The 15,765-nt window shown below is 42.8% G+C and overlaps 1 protein-coding gene across 3 annotated transcripts in view; it reads left to right on the top strand.

The window, feature by feature from the left end:
* Positions 1–15,765, top strand: part of vps13d (vacuolar protein sorting 13 homolog D) — a 77,583-nt gene that overhangs the window by 21,666 nt on the left and 40,152 nt on the right. For all 3 annotated transcript variants that reach the window (XM_026154742.2, XM_026154741.2, XM_026154743.2), the window contains exons 21-29: positions 860–1,912; positions 3,172–3,262; positions 3,398–3,524; positions 3,624–3,804; positions 4,319–4,501; positions 5,780–5,933; positions 6,588–6,804; positions 7,278–7,449; positions 7,789–7,904. In XM_026154742.2, coding sequence (XP_026010527.2) covers positions 860–1,912; positions 3,172–3,262; positions 3,398–3,524; positions 3,624–3,804; positions 4,319–4,501; positions 5,780–5,933; positions 6,588–6,804; positions 7,278–7,449; positions 7,789–7,904 — 2,294 coding nt within the window. The remainder of the gene's footprint in view (positions 1–859; positions 1,913–3,171; positions 3,263–3,397; positions 3,525–3,623; positions 3,805–4,318; positions 4,502–5,779; positions 5,934–6,587; positions 6,805–7,277; positions 7,450–7,788; positions 7,905–15,765) is intronic.

Genomic DNA, 15,765 nt, shown 5'->3' with positions numbered 1-15,765 from the left:
CCAACACAGAAAATGTTGGTCTAAAGGTCTAGTTCAGAGACCTGAGCTAAAAGCTGTGGACATCTATGAAGCAGTATTATGACCACAATAAGAAACAAATATAGCATTGATCATTTTAAAATTAAAGTGAAAGTGGAAGTTTGCCTAGAAACAGCTGTAATCTCCACATTTTGAGTTTTTTCTTAAAATAGAATTTCAACTTTATTCTCAAATTGATCTGTATTTGTTTTTTTTCTTAATGTGGCCATAATACTCTGTCGTAGACACCAGATTCCCCAAACAACTGATTTAAAAAATTCACCGCCCATGCATGTTTTTAATATAGAGAAAACTATACATAGAGACAAAAAACATTTTTTATTGTAGGCTATAACACGCTGCTGTAGAGTTGTGCATTTTAAGATAAAAATGGAATTCAGCTGCCAGCCACTCGTGTAACTGCAGTTTGTGGCACATCTGCATCATTTATATTTTTCAGAGGTGGAAAGGTGGAGAGTATTTTGGATTAATCTTCCTAAAATATACTTGTAAAAAGTTAGGAAGTAAGACTTTTGTAATTAAAAGCAATAATTTAAAAACCACAGTTTTTGTTTAGATGTAACTACCTCTCTTTTTTTCTAGATTTTAAAGATACAAATTTTAAACTGACTCTATTACTTTAATAATTTTGGCTTATCACAACATCACATGGTTACACCAAGACTAGCTTGACTGGCTTCACCTTTCCCTTTTGAGAATACTTTATTCCAACACAGCTGCACCATCTTCTGCTTGAGATGAAGTCGGATATAACATGCGATGGCTGTGCAAGTCTTACTGCTGGGTTATTAATTGCTTTAACATTTCATTCTGGTGACAGGTGTTCCTGTGCAAGCCTGTGTATGAACAAGTCCTCCAGACACTGGACAATTTGTCTCTGACTGAAGAGCAACATGTTACACCGAGCCAGCCGCCCACACCCCCACCACCAACACCTTCCTGCACCAAACCTCACCGCTTTCCCGACCCCCAGGGAGGAATGTTTGCAAGGGACCCTCCTCACTTCAGCTTCTCTCACATGTCACTTTCATCTCCTTTGCCTCTACAGTCAAACAAACATACAATTGACTCTTCCTCGTTCACTCAGCTAAAAGTCACCTTACATGTGGCAGAATTGCAGGTTCATCTCAGTGCTGATCTAACACAGGGGTCCCAGGGCTTAGTCAGTTTGCGCTTCCAAGATTTGGAGGGAGACTTTACCAAGGATCACCCTCATTTACTGGAAATCCAGCTGGCTCTTCGTTCCCTGCTCATGGAAGACCTTTTGGAGCAGAATCCCGAGTCCAAGTACAAACATTTGATGGTGTCGCGTGGAGCTCCCAAACCTTCCACCTTTAGTCCAAAGGAGTACCTTTCTCAAAGCTGTCCGTCAGCATCTAATGCTCTGTACCCAGTCATGCCTCGGTCACTGCCCGCTCACATGGAGGAGGCTCAGAATGTCTTCCAGCTGTACCAGAGGCACCCCAGCAACCCTTCATCTAGCAGTCGCAAATCCAAGAGGGGCCCGGACTGTCCCTGCACTCCTCCTCCTTCTCCGAACCACCACACACCCTCTCCTAACCCACCACCAGATTTTGATGAGTCATTAGTCCATATCAGTGTACAGCTGGTTGACCAGAACCATCCAGAGTTCAGAACGCGTTATGGGAGCGTAGGCCGAAGTGTGGACGTTGACTTTAACTGCCTGGACGTCTTGATCACGCTGCAGACCTGGGTGGTTATTCTGGACTTTTTTGGTGTTGGCTCTACTGCCAATAATCATGCAGTCAAGGTGCCTGTGACACCCCAGCCCGCGCCAGGAGAGCCTCTCTATGAGCCAGACAGCAGTGAGAAAGACAAAAGAGAGCCTGTCAACACCAAAGTCGACCTAAAGGTATGTCACATAGCCTGCTAAAAGTTATCAGACCTTATGCTGAATGCATATGGATTCAATAATTAAGAGATCCTGTATGAAAATATAGTCTGTTTATCATTGATGCAGGCTACATTGCTCTAAGGATAGCAATGTAAGGCTGTCAGATACAATTTTAGTGGTTTGTCCTTTAATTGGGCTCACCTGCCAAACGAATGATCATAGGTATCCGAGATTAATTTCAGTGATACAAAGAGCCCTGAGACACAATTCCATCCAAGAGTTTAATTGAAAAACAACTTATTTGATCTTTATGCCACTTAAACACAATTTGCATAATAATTTGGAATGTGGTGTACAGCATGTAGTCAAGTCAAGAACGTACTTAACAGGTAGGTGTATTATTTTCAAAGTCTGCAATCAAGAGATAGCATAATAATTCAAGAACATAAACTTCTGTCACGCTGCTAGAAATAAAAAAAACAGAAGGAAAAGAAGGACTTTGTAGCACAATGATAATAGGCGAGGGGGTTGCTGGGGAAAAACAGGGCTTATGATCTAAAGCATACCATGTCATTTGCTAATCATCTAGTAAACATACTAGCAAATTCATCAAGTGTTGGTTCATAACAGTCAGTCATGCTGTGAACCAACCGGAGAGACCTCCACAGTGGAGAGATTACACCTGGAACATATAGCCTTGCTGCAACCCTGATAATCACACATGAATACATGGGAGTGAACTGGTCGCATAGGCTAAAGCAGCAGAAGACCATGCCGGGTGCCACTCCTGTCAGCTAAGTAGGGGGTTAAAAACTGAGGCCGCAGTTTACAAGGGCTCTCCAAAAATGGTCAGAAGATTTGGGGGAAAAAAATGTTGGTCTTATGAGTTTCAGTTTCTCCTGCAAGATTTGGATCGTAGTCACAATTTGATCCATCCTACGTTTTATCATTGGTTCAGGTTGGCGGTAATGTAATGGCTAGATACTTTGAGCACCTTTGGGCTCTAGTGCAACAGGAGAATTAAAATCATGGATGCAGGCAAAACATTTGCAGTAACTGTGTGATGATGTCATATCAGCATGGACATGGATCTCTGAGGAATGTTTTAAACACTTTGTTCAATCTGTGTCAATAAGAACTGAGGCAGTTCTGAAGGTGAAATGGGGTCCACCCTACTACTAGCAAGGTGTCCTTGATAAAAGTGGCTGGTGAGTGTAAAGTGGCAATTCTGAAGTGATTTTTGTATTGCTAACCCCTTTCCGTGTTTTCATTCATAGGTTCATTCTTTGTCTCTTGTACTGAACAAGAAACTCAATGAGCTTGCCAAAGCAAGTGTGTCCAAATTATCTGCTCATCTGGAGATGTTTGGTATGAATGAATCTTTTTTATTTTATTTTCCATATTGTAAAAGCAAAAAAACAAACTGTGCATATTCAGATTTTATCTTATTACTATCGATTCACCAAAATGTATATTGTTGTTATATTTTGTCTGGTATTTCAGATGGTGACATGGCATTACAAGGAGCTTTAGGAAGTTTGTCCCTGAGTGACCTGACCCCACATGGTGATCTCTACAGAGAGCGTTTCACTACACAAGGAGGGGAGGCACTGATCTTCAATATTCTTAAGTATGTATCACTGCAGTGCTCGAAAGACTGTTCCTCTGTGCTAAAGGAATTAGAAGTATCGTGCTGTTTTTAGTCACCTGTGTGCTCTGTTCTCCTCAGGTATGGCCAGCCTGACCCCGACCTGGAGCGGGAATGTGACATCAAGGTGTCTTTGCAGATGGCGTCAGTGCATTACGTGCACACACAGCGCTTTCAAGCTGAGGTGGCAGCCTTCATCCAACACTTCACTCAGCTACAGGATGTGCTAGGCCGGCAGCGGGCTGCAGTGGAGGGCCAGCTTGTGAGTGCTGTCTGCTAGGGCTGCCGTCATGGAAAGAAAACAACATGATTTCTTTAGGCTGTAGTTTTTACAAACCAAATGTTAGTGAAGTTGGTGTCATTGCCTGTAGCCCCTTGTAAAGTTATGCATATGTTCTCCAGGCTGCATTTCATTTGGTTAGATGTAAAGACTTAACCAAGGAAAGACTTCAGTTGTCCTCTGTGGTCTTCAGGCCGTTTAGTGTTCTTGAGAAGGTTCGTTCCTTCTTTTGGAGAATGGACCACATTGTCAATTTGACCACTGCTAAAGTGGCACAGTTCACTCTTGGGCAGAGCAGGCTTTGTCAGTAACTACACTTTGCATGACTTTTTTTAATTGGAGGGGCACTAAATAAGCACAGGTGTTTACTTGTTAATTTTTTAATTAGATTGTGTTTTTCCATTACATTTCATGATAAATCACTGGAGAGATTGTGCTAACCAGTGGGGGTTTTGTTGCATATTGCTCATTCCTTCCTCCCTGTGTCTGTCAAAAGGTACGAGATCAGCCTCAGAGGGCATCCAGACTCCTGCTGGATATTGAGGCTGGTGCCCCAGTTATTCTCATCCCAGAGAGCTCCTGGTCACCAAGGCTCATTGTAGTCAACCTTGGTCAGCTGAGGGTGAAGAACCACTTCCTTCCTGCAGGGGCGTATGGGACTTTTTCCCTCAGAGACAAGGTAGAGAAACTGACCATGGCACATGCCTTTTTCCCTTCTCTGGTGAGTCATGCTTCTGGTTTCATCCATGCATGGAGTGATGCCTGCGCCCCATTTCTCTTCCAGTCTTTTCTAATTTCACCACATTTGTTATTATTTAAATTATACGTTTAAAAAAAACAACATGTCACTTCACACACTAATGTACTATAAGTTAGTGATTGTCAAGTGTAGTTCAATTTCTGATTGGCTTTGGTGTTTAACCAGCTATTATGATGACTGTGTGCACATCATCACTGTTTTTTTGGAATGATGCTTATCTACCTGTGTGTGTGTGTGTGTGTGTGTGTGTGTGTGTGTGTGTGTGTGTGTGTGTGTGTGTGTGTGTGTGTGTGTGTGTGTGTGTGTGTGTGTGTGTGTGTGTGTGTGTGTGTGTGTGTGTGTGTGAGAGAGAAGAATTAAATCCCAGCAAATTCAAAAACAAGGATCTGAAATGGGACAATGCTTTTGATGTGGAAACAGGTTGTACTGTTTTTACAGTGCCACAAGTCACCATACTATAAATATCTGAATGATGATGTAAAGTAATGCCGATATGTCAATGATCGGCATATATTACATACTCATTTGCCTCACAAAGCTGGTTGTACAGTTATTGTTACATGTTACACTGACTAAACAGAGGTTACTCCTCCTGTCATAAATGTATAACACAGGGGGGAAAAAATACTCTTAAGGACAAATACATGCTTGAATGTATAAGTTTAACTGTGACCTAAAGAGATCCACAGATTAAATTATATAAAAATAATTAAGAATATTGTATTGTATAACCCGCCTGAAGACACGTCTTTACTCCCTAGGATTTTTTTTAAATTCTTTTTTTGGTTTGTGTCTTGTCTCTGTTTTTGTTTCAGTGTTTTTCCCCCAGTTTGCATGACACTTTGGTCAATCTGTGTGTTGTTTTTAAATGTGCTTACAAAGAAATAGACTTCACTTAAAAATTAACAATTGGTGTTACTAAATTTTAGGAATTATGTTAGATTTAGGTTATTATGATAAAGTATTTTGAAAATTGTATTTGTTTTTCGTGTATATTATTTTCTAAGCTCTTGGTAAGCTTTTCCACAGTCCCATCTCATAAATATATATGTAAAACAGTTTATAGTGTCTTTTGCTTTTAGTTATTTTGGCATTTAACAAAAATATGATTTACTATTTGTGTGTGTATGTAGAAATCAATTTTAAAAGTACTTGGTGTTCAACTATACAGCTCTTTTCTTTTTCTTTTTTTTAAAGGAGCATGTCCAGAGTGCAGCAGAGAGGTGCAGTGATCAGGAGACGTGCAGAGTCTCCACATCCAGTTCGACCTCATACACAGGTTTCACCTCTGGGAGGCCACAAACCGTAGACACAGAGAAGACACCTGAGAAGGATGGCCCTCGCAGTTTAGGTCAGCATCTCTGTAGCTACTGTACAGTCCCAAAAAACAGTGAATGCAAATGCTCGTTAGCAAGGTGAGTAATTTCTGAGTTCTTAAAGCCCTCGATAAGGATGCACGGCCATTTCACACATCTCTAGCAGTCCTTGGTGTTTCATAGTGTTTGCAGGCCGTCATTTATGATAAGCTCTCTTAAGGTCCTACCACATCATTTTAATCTTGTTGAGGTCTGGACTTAGGTCTTAGACTGCATAACTTATGGCAAAATATCTCCACTTTCACCTCATCTATCCAAAGGACATAATAGAAGTCTTGTGCTTTGTTCAGCTGGAGCTTTGCAAACTTTAGCCCTGCTGCTGTCTTCCTTTAAGAGCGAGGAGACTTTCCCTAACTCCAAACAGGCCATATTTTCTGTAATTATACTGATATGAAACGTAACATTTAACATGTCAGTTGAGGCCTGTAGAGAAACAACATTGGACTGATTCCCATCATTCTGGTACAAGATTAATTTGTATCAGAATGATGGGAAGTGAAAAGAATTATGAAAGTAAGAGCAGCCAAAGGAAGCCATGTCATCTATTGAAGATGGTAAAGGCAGTGTTATAGAATTTGTCCAAAACACTATGAACCTAGCTGTATGTGGTGTGTCTTTATCCCCATTAGAAAACCATGTGTGCTTGTTGGACTGCATTGCATTGGACCTGCAGGAGATGGATATCTTTGCTGCAGAGCGTTTGCCAAGTCAACCTTTGGACAGTGGTGGTAAACCTCTTGAATATTCAGACCTGGTCTTTCCTTCCTATTGTGTCCGTCGCACCGGAAACAACCTGCTGAAAGACTGCTGCCGCCTCGAACTTAAAGTGGAGCGCAACCTGGACAAGTAAGCCCTGCTTTTAAATGCTCATAACAGACTTTCTTTTCTTTTTTCTTTAGCAGTGGAAGCACCTTGAGGTGACTTTTGTTGAGATTTGGCACTAAATGAATAAAACTGAATTGAAGCTGAATTGAAAATCAGTTTTCAGGGCATATTTTCACTGTCCATCCATTATTTTTGTGTTGTTTTGCTCCCCTACCGTAAAATAAGTCAGTTATAACTCAGGGCTATTAGGCTCACGAGCACCCAACTTTGGCTTTGTTGGGTTCTCCTCCAACTTTGAAGGATACTGAAAAGTACAGGCTTTCAGTACATCAAATATTTTAATCCTACACTCATTGATATGCTGAAGTTTTAAACATCAGCAACTCTCACATGAATAATGGGATAATGTTTAGAGAAAACCTTTTTCTGTAGCACATGCTAGAATTGTTTCAGTATATGACCATACTCATAATCCAAACCTGGTCCTAACTCAGAGAGCTCAGCCATGTGGTACCCGACATGTCCATCCAAGGCAGCCTGTCATCGGTACACTGCTCTCTGGATGTGGACCACTACCAACTTGTCAGAGGGCTACTGGAAAACAACCTGGGAGAGCCTATTGAAGAGTTCCTGCGACCCTACAACCTGCAGGATCCCAGCACCTATGTGAGAAAGCACACATACGTACACCTGAGCAGTTTACAGTGCATTGTAGTACATTTTTAAATAAGGATATGTCATATATCCGACAAAATATAGCATTTGCTGGTTTTTGATGTCTTAAATACTGCAGAACATTTACTCATTTTAAAAGCTGTAAAAAGGAGGTGATGTAGAGCGTAAAGCTGACATTGGAAAGTGCAGGGAATTCTTCAGGTGAGGCTACGTGGTGGGTAGTGAGGACAGCAACTACAATTATAGAAGATCTCATTGCCAGAATGGCAAAACAGATTAGCTCTTTTTTCATATTTCAGTTTGCAGACTGACTTTTTTCTCTCTCCCTAGACGGTGTTGAGTGGAGATGTTTATACCAACTTTTCATTCTTGTTGAACATGATGGATGTCAGTTTGGAGCTACTGTACAATCCCCAAAACAGTGAACACAAATGCTCACTAGCAAGGTAAGTCCTTTCTGACTTTCTATATAGAAGCATTTACAGCTATTTCACGGCTCTTTAACATATTTCGGGCTGGTGTTGTTGTGGAGGAGCTACAGCATTCCTTCACTTCACTGAAATTTGCAGGCAGTCATTTATGCGCAGCTCTCTTACAGTCCCGCAATAGCACTTCAGTCAGGTTGAGGTTTGGACTTTGAGTCATTGTAGCACCTTGTGGGCGGGGTTTCAGCCATGGTGTTATACAGCAGGTAACATAGGTATGATCACCATTTTTCTAAGCAAATATATTTCTAAAGGTGCTATTTTCACCAGATGTCTGTAACAACCCATCCAGTCCACACATGCAAAGAAATCCAACCATAGATGTCCAAAAATTATGCGACGGAAATTTATTTATTTAAAGCATTTATTGGTGATGACAGTTTCAAGAAAGCTCCTGTATAGGGAAACTAGTCGAATGCATTCCTCAAGTGTGATTTTGGCCCATTCTTCCACAGAGTCTCCAAATCCTAAACTCTGAGCTTTAGCATTTAGATTTTCAATTAGATTCAGGTCAGCTGATTAGCTGAGCCATTAGAGCAGCTTTATTTTCTTTCTCTAAAACCAGTTGATTATTTTCTTGGTTGTGTGTTTGGGATCATTGTCCTGCTGAAATGTCCACCCTCATTTCATTTTAATGGCAGCAGATTTTTAACAGGAATGTCTCTGTACGTTTTCCATTCATCCTTCCTTCAGTTATATGAAGTGGTGTGTGCTGAAAAACAGCCCTACCTCCAGACTTCATGGTATGGTGTTTTTGGGGTGATATGCTGTGCTTTTAGACCTCCAAACATCTTAGCAGGCTATAGTTTCCCAGTATTTCACAGGCTTTCTTCAGCAATGGAGTTGTGCGGTACAGGCCATGGAGATTGAGTGTGTTACTTGTTGTTTTCTTTGAAACAATCATACCTTCTGATTCAGGGTCTTTCTTAAGCTCTCCACAAGGGGCCCTTGGCTCTTGCACAGCTATTGCGATAATTCTTGGTGGATGTGGAAGGATGTGTGCCTCTGTGCAGTTTCTGTGTGTGTATCTGTTTGGCCAGTCTTGGGTCCCTCTGGGACATGGTTTAGAACGGTAACAACCCCGTGATGTAGGTGCTTAGTGGGTGGTTGCTAGCCTGCTCCCTGGTTCGGTCACTTAGGCCTCTCTGTTGTGAGGTGAGAGCTGCGGCAGGTGTCAGGCAGTTCTTGGGTGGCTGGTGTCTGGGGCCCCTTCCTTGGCTCATGCTGGGGACAAACGCTCATGCACAGACAGACACATTCTCTTGTATGTTTGTTTGTTTACCTCTTTTTAACTTGTTTTGTGACTTTTGTTGCCCCTTAGTATGTTTTGCAATAATAAGGTCACAAAGGTCTTGAGGGTCATGGCTTTCGTTGTCATGACCCCCTGTTCTGCGTGTGTTCAATACTTTTTCCGTGTCATTTCTCATTGCTAATTGCACTTAATTTATGGACATCTACAATTTGATTTCATTGCTCGTGTGGGTTGTATGGGTTGTTACCACATCTATTAAGAAATTCATGTTTTTTTTTTGTTTTTGTTTTTTCATCATTGTTTTTATTGCAGATTTTCCTTTAACACGACAGTGTCTCGACAGTAGACACAGAACAACAAAACAGTACAAACACAAAACGTACACAACAGCTCTTAAATAAGGCATAATACAAGATACAAAATACAAAATATAACATACAAGAGGTGGTGAGTCAGTCTTACAGCGCCCGGGTGGTGATCACGTGTGTAGTAGTCCTTTGAATAAGATAGCGGAAAGGTCCGGTCCAATATAGTCCAAAAAGGGGTGCCACATCCCATAGAACTGACCCACACTGTGGTGTATAACGTGTGTGAGGTATTCCAGAGGAATCAGTTCAAAAACTATTTTGCGCCAGCCACAGACAGTGGGAGTCCTATCGTTGATCCATTGTAAGAGGATATTTTTCCTGGCTGCAAATGTTAGAGTGTTATACAATCTTTTGTTGGCCGCCGCTTTTAGGCGGTCACTTGGAAGACCTAGAATCAGGGACAAAGGGTCCATCTCTATATCAACGTGGAAGATTTTCCCCAGTTCACCTGTAATGTCAGCCCAGTATTCTTGAAGCTTATAACAGGACCAAAAACAGTGAGTTAAAGTCCCTACATCAGTTTTGCACTTAAGACACACAGGGGAAAGAGAGCGGCTGAAGAGGTGTCTGCGGTGAGGGGATACGTGTAATCTGTGTAAAATCTTAAATTGGATTGCTCTTGTCCGAGTACAAATTGAAATCCTTTTTGCGAGAGACCAAACGGTATCCCACTTATCTTCATCTATGGTTACCGACAGTTCCCTCTCCCACACACCTCTAATCCCCTGCGCATCAGTGGTAGTCAAAGCATTAAGCACATGGTAAAATGAACTCAGAGACACCGTCAGCTGTTGCCCAAACAAAACCCTCTCAACATCAGATACTTCAGGGTGCTCAGCAAGGGTTGTATTGTGAGTGATATAGTGTCGTATTTGCAAAAAACGAAAGAAATCCTGTCTAGGCAAGCCGTAACTGTTGGTAAGCTGTTCAAACGACATGAGTTCACCACCCGAGAAAAGGTCACCAAGAGACTTAATATTCTTATCAGACCATCGTTGAAAGCCGGGGTCCAAAGAACCCGGAGGGAAAGCAGGGTTATTCATTATAGGGGTAAAGGTTGACGTTATTCTCGATCTTCCCTCAAGACGGCGGACAATTCGCCACGCTTTTAGGGTGTTGATTGTTACAGGATTTGTACAAAGGGCCTTAATTCCGTTAAAATCATTACAAAATAATAGATCGTTCAGTTTGCATTGTGACAGAGCTGTCTCAATATCCGACCAGATTGAGGTTTTACCCCTAACCCAGTCGCTCACAAATCTTAAATGGGCAGAAAGCTGATACAATCTAATATTAGGTAGATCCAAGCCGCCCCTGGAGCTTGGCAGATGCAACACTGCCATCTTGAGTCTGGGTCTGCGCTTGTTCCAGATGAAAGAGGTGAGCCAACCATTTATGTCCTTCAGTACTCTCTTAGAGAACAAGACGGGGATCATTTGGATAGGATACAATAGCCTGGGCAGCACATTCATTTTGATCAGGGCAATGCGTCCTAGCCAGGAGACAGGAAGTGACGCCCACCGCTCTAGGTCCTGTTTGAGTTTGCCAAATAAGGGTGTGAAGTTGGCTTTGTACAATTGGTCGAGAGACGGGGTAATAAAGATCCCCAAATACACAAATCCATTAGGAGACCATTTAAAAGGAAAGGAAGGAACAGTAGCCGGCATTGTGAAAAGAGTACCGAGAGGCATGGTCTCTGACTTAGCCAAATTGATTCTATAGCCAGAGAAATGGCTAAACCTGTCAATCACCTCAATGAGACTGGGTACGGATGTTACAGGGTTAGTCAAAAGAATCAAGATGTCGTCCGCGTATAAGGTTATTTTATGACACAGCTGTCCAATCTCTAAACTACGTATTGTGGGCGTCGCCCTTATGGCCTCAGCAAGAGGCTCTATGGCCAGAGCGAATAGAAGGGGCGATAAGGGGCAGCCCTGCATAACTCCCTTATGAGTGTTGAAGTAATCAGACCTAAGTCCATTAGTCAGGACTGCTGCCTGTGGATTATTGTAGATAACTTTGACCCATTTTATAAAATTCTCCCCTAAGCCGAATTTGCCCAGAGTATACAACAAATAAGACCACTCAATTCTGTCAAATGCTTTCTCCGCATCGAGAGAAAGCACCAGGCCGTCAATAGATTTTTGCTTGAAAGCTACAATAGCGTTCAGTAAGCGTCTAACATTGGTGGCTGAGTTTCGACCCTTTATAAAGCCTGTCTGGTCCTCCCTTATCAGCACAGGTAAAAAATTTTCTAAGCGGGTGGCCAGAATTTTAGAAAGCAGTTTCCTATCTACATTCAAGAGGGCTATAGGTCTATAGGATCCGCACAAATCAGGACACTTCCCTTTCTTTAGAATTAGGGAAATGTTGGCTTCCTTCAGTGTCTGCGGGAATTCACCCGTAATGAAGGAGTGGTTGAACATATCAAGAAGCGGTTCCACAATAATATCCCGAAACTGTTTATAAAATTCACAACAGAAGTCATCAGGCCCTGGCGACTTTCCACTTCGCAGTGATTTAATAGCCTTAAACACTTCGGTCTTAGTTATAGGGCTGTTAAGGGCAGTCTTCTGTTCCTCTGACAAATTTGGTAAGTCGAATTGGGTGAAGAAATTATGCATCAGCAGCACCCCCTCCGGGACTTGTTGAGAAGAGTACAAGGCTTCGTAGAACTTCTTAACACAGTCATTTATCAGTTTGTTTTCATATATCTTGTGGCCACTTTCATCAGATATCGCTGCAATGGTATTAGATTCTGCGCGCTTCTTAACATAGTACGCCAGACATTTACCGGCCTTATCTCCATGCTCGTAGAACCTCTGTCTGGTGTATTTAAGTTTCTTCTCTGCATCTCTGGTAAGAAGGCAATTCAGCGCTGACCTGAGTGCGGTTATTTCTTGCCATAATGGTGGTGATGGGGAGGCAATATACGTTTTCTCCTTATCCATCAATTCGCTCTCTAAAGATTTTTGTTCCTCCATCCGTTGTCGCTTCTTTGTCGCAGAATACGAAATAATTAGGCCCCTCGCATAAGCTTTGCATGTTTCCCACAAAACAGAGGCAGTAGTAGCTGAGGGGGTGTTGATATCCAAAAACGCTTTAAATTCTGCAGAGAAGTGAGAGGTAAATTCCTCATCCTTAAGAATAATGGTATTAAGCCTCCAGTGGCGGGACCTATGAAGCGCAGCTTTAAGATCGAGATCCATGATTACCCTAGCGTGATCTGAGATGATTATACTTGTTATGTCGCACGATACTACTGAACCTAAGTCAGTTTTCGGGAGAAAAAAGTAATCAATTCTAGTCTGGGACCTATGCGGAGCCGAAAAAAATGTGTATTGCTTATCGGAGGGCTGAGTATATCTCCAAGCATCCACAAGTCCAAACTCGTTGCATAGAGCATGAAGCGCTTTGGCCTGAGGAGAAGGAGTTGCAATGCTGTGTGGAAATCTGTCCATAAGCGGATTTAACATTAAGTTGAAATCACCACCAATAATAACGGTAGAGTTAGGAAGAAATGGGGCTAATTCCAGAAACATTTTGGTAAGAAAGGTAGTTGGGTGGGCAGGTGGAAAATAAACATTCAGTAATAAGATATTTTGGCCTTGCAAAATCCCTTTGACTATCACGTAGCGGCCCTTCAGATCCTTAACGCAATCAGTTACTACAAAAGGTACATTTTTCCTAATCAACACTGCCACTCCTCTACTTCTTGTAGTGAAGGATGAAAAAAACACTTGTCCATATAATCCTTGTTGCAACTTCAAGTGTTCATTATTATCAAGATGTGTCTCTTGTAACATAGCAACATCTACACCGTCCTTTCTTAGACAAGTAAATATCTTCCTCCTCTTAATAGGGCTGTGAACCCCTCGTACATTCCAGGTGCATATTCGCAGCCTACTCATTATTAGACTTATTCATGTATCACACAAAGCATATTGAGCCAAAGGGTTCACCACACCCTGGTTGAAAAAATAAATAAATAAAATAAAAATAAAAAAGGCATGAAAGAGCTGTGTGACTGAACATTCAAAGAACAGTGATTTGGCAACAGCCCTACTAAACATGTAGGGAAAAACCAATCTCCTCCTGCCCGTCGGGAAAGCCGAAGGGCATTGCACGCGCGTAACTCACGCCTACCCATAGACGAAAACACAGTCCGTCCGGTGCCCGATGGGGTGGGAGATTTCACCTGGTCGCTTATAAGCAGCGAGGACGAAAAAAAAGAGTCATATACGCCTAGATTCGGCAAGTACTCACACCGGTTAATTAAGGCATAGTGTGAAGAAAAGGAGTACTCCGGTGGTTACGGGGATTCAGGGCAGCGAGTCCGCGTAGGACGCAGCTGCCTCCGGTGTGTTAAATCTCTTCTCCTTGCCGTTGGCAAACAGCCTCAGTGTGGCGGGGTAGAGAAGCGCATAATCCACATTCTTCTTCCTCAGGCAGCTTTTCACCTCGTCGAAAGCCTTGCGTTTCTTGGCTACCGCCGCTGAATAATCATTAAAGAAGGAGACTTTGATCCGACTTGTTGGTTGGTTCGGCTGCGTAGCCAGGCGCCGAGCTGCGGCCATCACACGTTGTTTATCAGCAAAGTTGTGAAGCTTCATAATGATGGGTCTGGCGCGCTGGCTGGGGCCCGGCCTCGGTGCTAGAGAGCGGTGAGCGCGGTCTAGTTTGATCTTCCCATTTTTAGTTGTGAGCTCGAGATAGGAGGGGAGCCATGACTCCATGAAGGCGACAACATCATTTCCCTCCGTGCCCTCGGGAAGCCCGACCAGGCGAAGGTTACATCTGCGGCTGCGGTTCTCTAAATCGTCCATGTGGTCTGCCATGTCAGTTACTTGTTTTTCGAGTCGAGCCACTTTCGCCTGCAATACACCTGCCGTGTCTTCCACGCCTGAAATCCGTATCTCGGCGTCTCCCACCCGTGTCGCCAGAGCCTGGATCCGAGACGTCTGTTCACGGATTGCGGCCAGCACAGTATCAACTTTAACATCCAATAAAGTTGTAATGCTGTCAGTTATCTTACTCAGAGCCGCAAGGATATTCGGGTCGATATCACTCCCAGTTTCCTCAGCGTCAGCGGAGATTTCTGTGTCGCTGGCGTTAGCTTCTTCAGGCTCAGCCGCCATAGGACCCACAATGTCGCTAGCTTGCACAACCGGAGCTGTCTTTTTCTTAGACCTGACGTTAGGCATTTTAGAAAAATAGTCGTCCAGACTCATTATAGAGTTACTCCCACGCACATTTGTAACGTTTCACCAGGTGAACACGTATTTTAGACGGATAATCGGGGGACCTCACCGGAGCACAGCGAGACGGGTGTTCGCGCTACGACGCCATCTTGCCGTCAAGAAATTCATGTTAATAGCACCTTTAGACATATATTTACTTCGAATATCGATGAGTGGTTAAACATTTATTTTACCAACTGTAGATTTCCTGCTGTGCTTGGGACCATTATCCTGATGGATGACCCGGTTTAATTCAAGCTTTTATCTGTGTCAGACGAGGCCTCACATTTGGCCCTAGAATTTTTGGTACTGAGGTTCGTTTGTTTGCCATTTTGGACACGTGACAATGTGGGATCAAGTGAACCCACATTCTCTAAGCCTGTGTAACCTCAGTTACACAGTTCATGCAGGCTGGCCAGTTACTCTCTGAGCGGAAGTGAAACTAAGGGTGCCTCAAACTGGAAATGGAGACTGTTTGTCTTCAGAGTAAATGCTGTGCCTAAGGAACCATGTTGGCTGCAGCACAAAGGCACAACTTTTATTTTGAGATCAATCTTCTTAATCTCTGGTTTGCGTCACTCTTTCTCAAGATGTACTACTGCTTAACTCGTAGTTTGCAGACAAACATAAAAAGCTACCGGCAACTGTGGCAGTCTGCTAGCAATCAAATCAAACACTTGGCGCTTTTCTGGTACAGTACCTTCTTTGCATTCAAGGTCACCTACCAAAAGCCAGAAACCTCCAAAAACCTCTGCCAGCCTGTGGGGGAATAGACATTTTTCCCTAGCAACTGGTGCTTTTATCATGTCCATTATGGTGGACAGTGCTTGAGATATGTGCACAGATTGTTCATGGTCTCCATACTTAGTGACTGCAAGTGGCTGCAATGTAGCCCATCACCGCTCTAGCATTAAGCTAACAGTTGGCATGAGGTGTGTTGATATGCTGTATTTGGTTTTCTC

This window comes from Astatotilapia calliptera, chromosome 20 (assembly GCF_964374335.1).
Source record: "Astatotilapia calliptera chromosome 20, fAstCal68.1, whole genome shotgun sequence".
In the NCBI taxonomy this organism is placed as follows: domain Eukaryota; kingdom Metazoa; phylum Chordata; class Actinopteri; order Cichliformes; family Cichlidae; genus Astatotilapia; species Astatotilapia calliptera.
Note: the sequence above shows the minus strand (reverse complement) of the source record. Positions and strands in the feature narration are given on the sequence as shown.